This window comes from Ostrea edulis, chromosome 4 (assembly GCF_947568905.1).
Source record: "Ostrea edulis chromosome 4, xbOstEdul1.1, whole genome shotgun sequence".
Classification (NCBI taxonomy): Eukaryota; Metazoa; Mollusca; class Bivalvia; order Ostreida; family Ostreidae; genus Ostrea; species Ostrea edulis.
In genome coordinates, this window is record NC_079167.1 from 40,928,216 (window position 1) to 40,929,925 (window position 1,710).

Consider the following 1,710-nt stretch of genomic DNA (forward strand, 5'->3'; position numbering starts at 1 on the left):
GGCTAGTGGTTTTGGTACCAGGATGGGGCCAAAATAGTCCCAGTGATTAAGTGTCTTTAATTAACAAGTAACATTGAAGTATAGCTAAGGGCTACACGCACGCAATGAATTGACCATATTGAAGATTCCTTATCTGTTAATGGCATGACCATAAAAATCCCAAGGGTCGGAACATTAAGAAATTAGATAATTCCAGCTTAACATCAGCAGGAACTGACGATAACATCCCTCGATTGTAGCCGATGTCCTTAGTTTGAGTGACGACTTTCGGTTGAGATGACGGACAACATTAACAACACAAGTGACTCTAGTATCCTGGAAAACACGTCCTTTATTTGGAGATTTATCGCTGGAACCGTTGTTATGTTCATTGGATTTATAGGGAATTTGACAACTTGTCTCGTCATTATATTTTCTAGAAAACTTCACACACCGACTTACACGGCTATCGCGTTGCTAGCTTTGTCCGACCTGTTGGCTCTCACTGTGCGTTATGTGGACACATTTTATGATTTATACATGGACGTATTTTTCGATGTTTATTACATAATCTGGGGATTCGTCTACTTCGCTATCCACGCATCTTGTGCTCATATTGTTCTGCTTTTTTATGTTCGGTACCGTCTCGTTGTTTCACCACTTTTGTCCTTAAGCAGATTTAAACCTGCGCGAGTGTTGCGTATTTCCTGTTTCCTGTGGGCTTTGAGTATCATCTTTGGGTACAGCTATGGTTGTTTTAGCTACTATGTGGATGTCGCAGAGACCGGAAGTAAACCGGTGACCCTGTCCACTGCATACATCGTGGATGGAGTCATTGCACTTTCTCTTATGGTCCTTCCGATCTGCATCATCATGCTTTTTCATTTCAAGAAATTTGTTATTATCAGACTTTCAAACTCCTCGTCCGCAGTACGTTTGTCAAATCAGATGACCATCATCGTTGCGATGATAATCGTTATTCATTGCGCCAGTATTTTACCGTTTTGTCTTTATGCGTGGCTAGAGGTGTATTTGCAGATTAAGAAAGAAGCTCTAGCTATCGATACCAAACTGTTCCGTGACATTAGCATTGCGATGTTTTTCCTTAATCACACAATCAACCCAATCATTTACTTTGTCTGGTCCATGAGGAGGAGAGGCAACACTTCACCCAGACGACGGATTACAAGTCCTGGGATCAGAAGTGTCTCCGGGAGTGTCTCGGAAACTAGGGATTCTGTTTTTAGTCATTTAAATTAAGCGGACCAGCAGATCAATGGATATCTTTGAAATGAAATGGGTACATGTTGTGATTAAAGATTTCATAAAATAAATTTTAGTAGAGCGGTGTACTCAAACGTAACATTCCTCAAATAATTGTTGTTATCTTTATCAGTGCTTACATGAGGTTTCAATCCTTTGTTGTTTTTGCGCATGACCGTAACGCTTTACTCTGTCTGCCACAGAGTTCACAACAGGGGGATTATTACTCCTCCTAAGCCCCTGATTTATCCAGGGGTCCGTATTTGCCCTTCTCTAGCTTTTGTATCATTTATAGGATTTATGATATTGATCACTGTTCGTTATTTTCACTTTTTCCTTTCTTCAATGTACCAAGTATGTTTAGGAAAATCTGTGGTATTCATTACACTTGATTGATTCGCTCAAATTTAAAGCGTGGATATCATTTCCGATAAATACTGGCATCGCTACATGTACAATTTATCAGTG

At 40.0% G+C, this 1,710-nt stretch overlaps 1 protein-coding gene across 1 annotated transcript; it reads left to right on the forward strand.

The window, feature by feature from the left end:
* Positions 1-276: 276 nt before the first annotated feature.
* Positions 277-1,239, forward strand: LOC130053794 (neuromedin-U receptor 2-like). Its single transcript, XM_056161370.1, has one exon. It carries the CDS (start codon positions 277-279, stop codon positions 1,237-1,239), a length of 963 nt encoding a protein of 320 aa, XP_056017345.1.
* The last annotated feature ends 471 nt before the right edge of the window (positions 1,240-1,710 follow it).

Coding starts and splice junctions, on each gene's coding strand:
- LOC130053794 (XM_056161370.1), top strand. CDS start 277: ATGACGGACAACATTAACAACACAAGTGACTCTAGTATCCTGGAAAAC.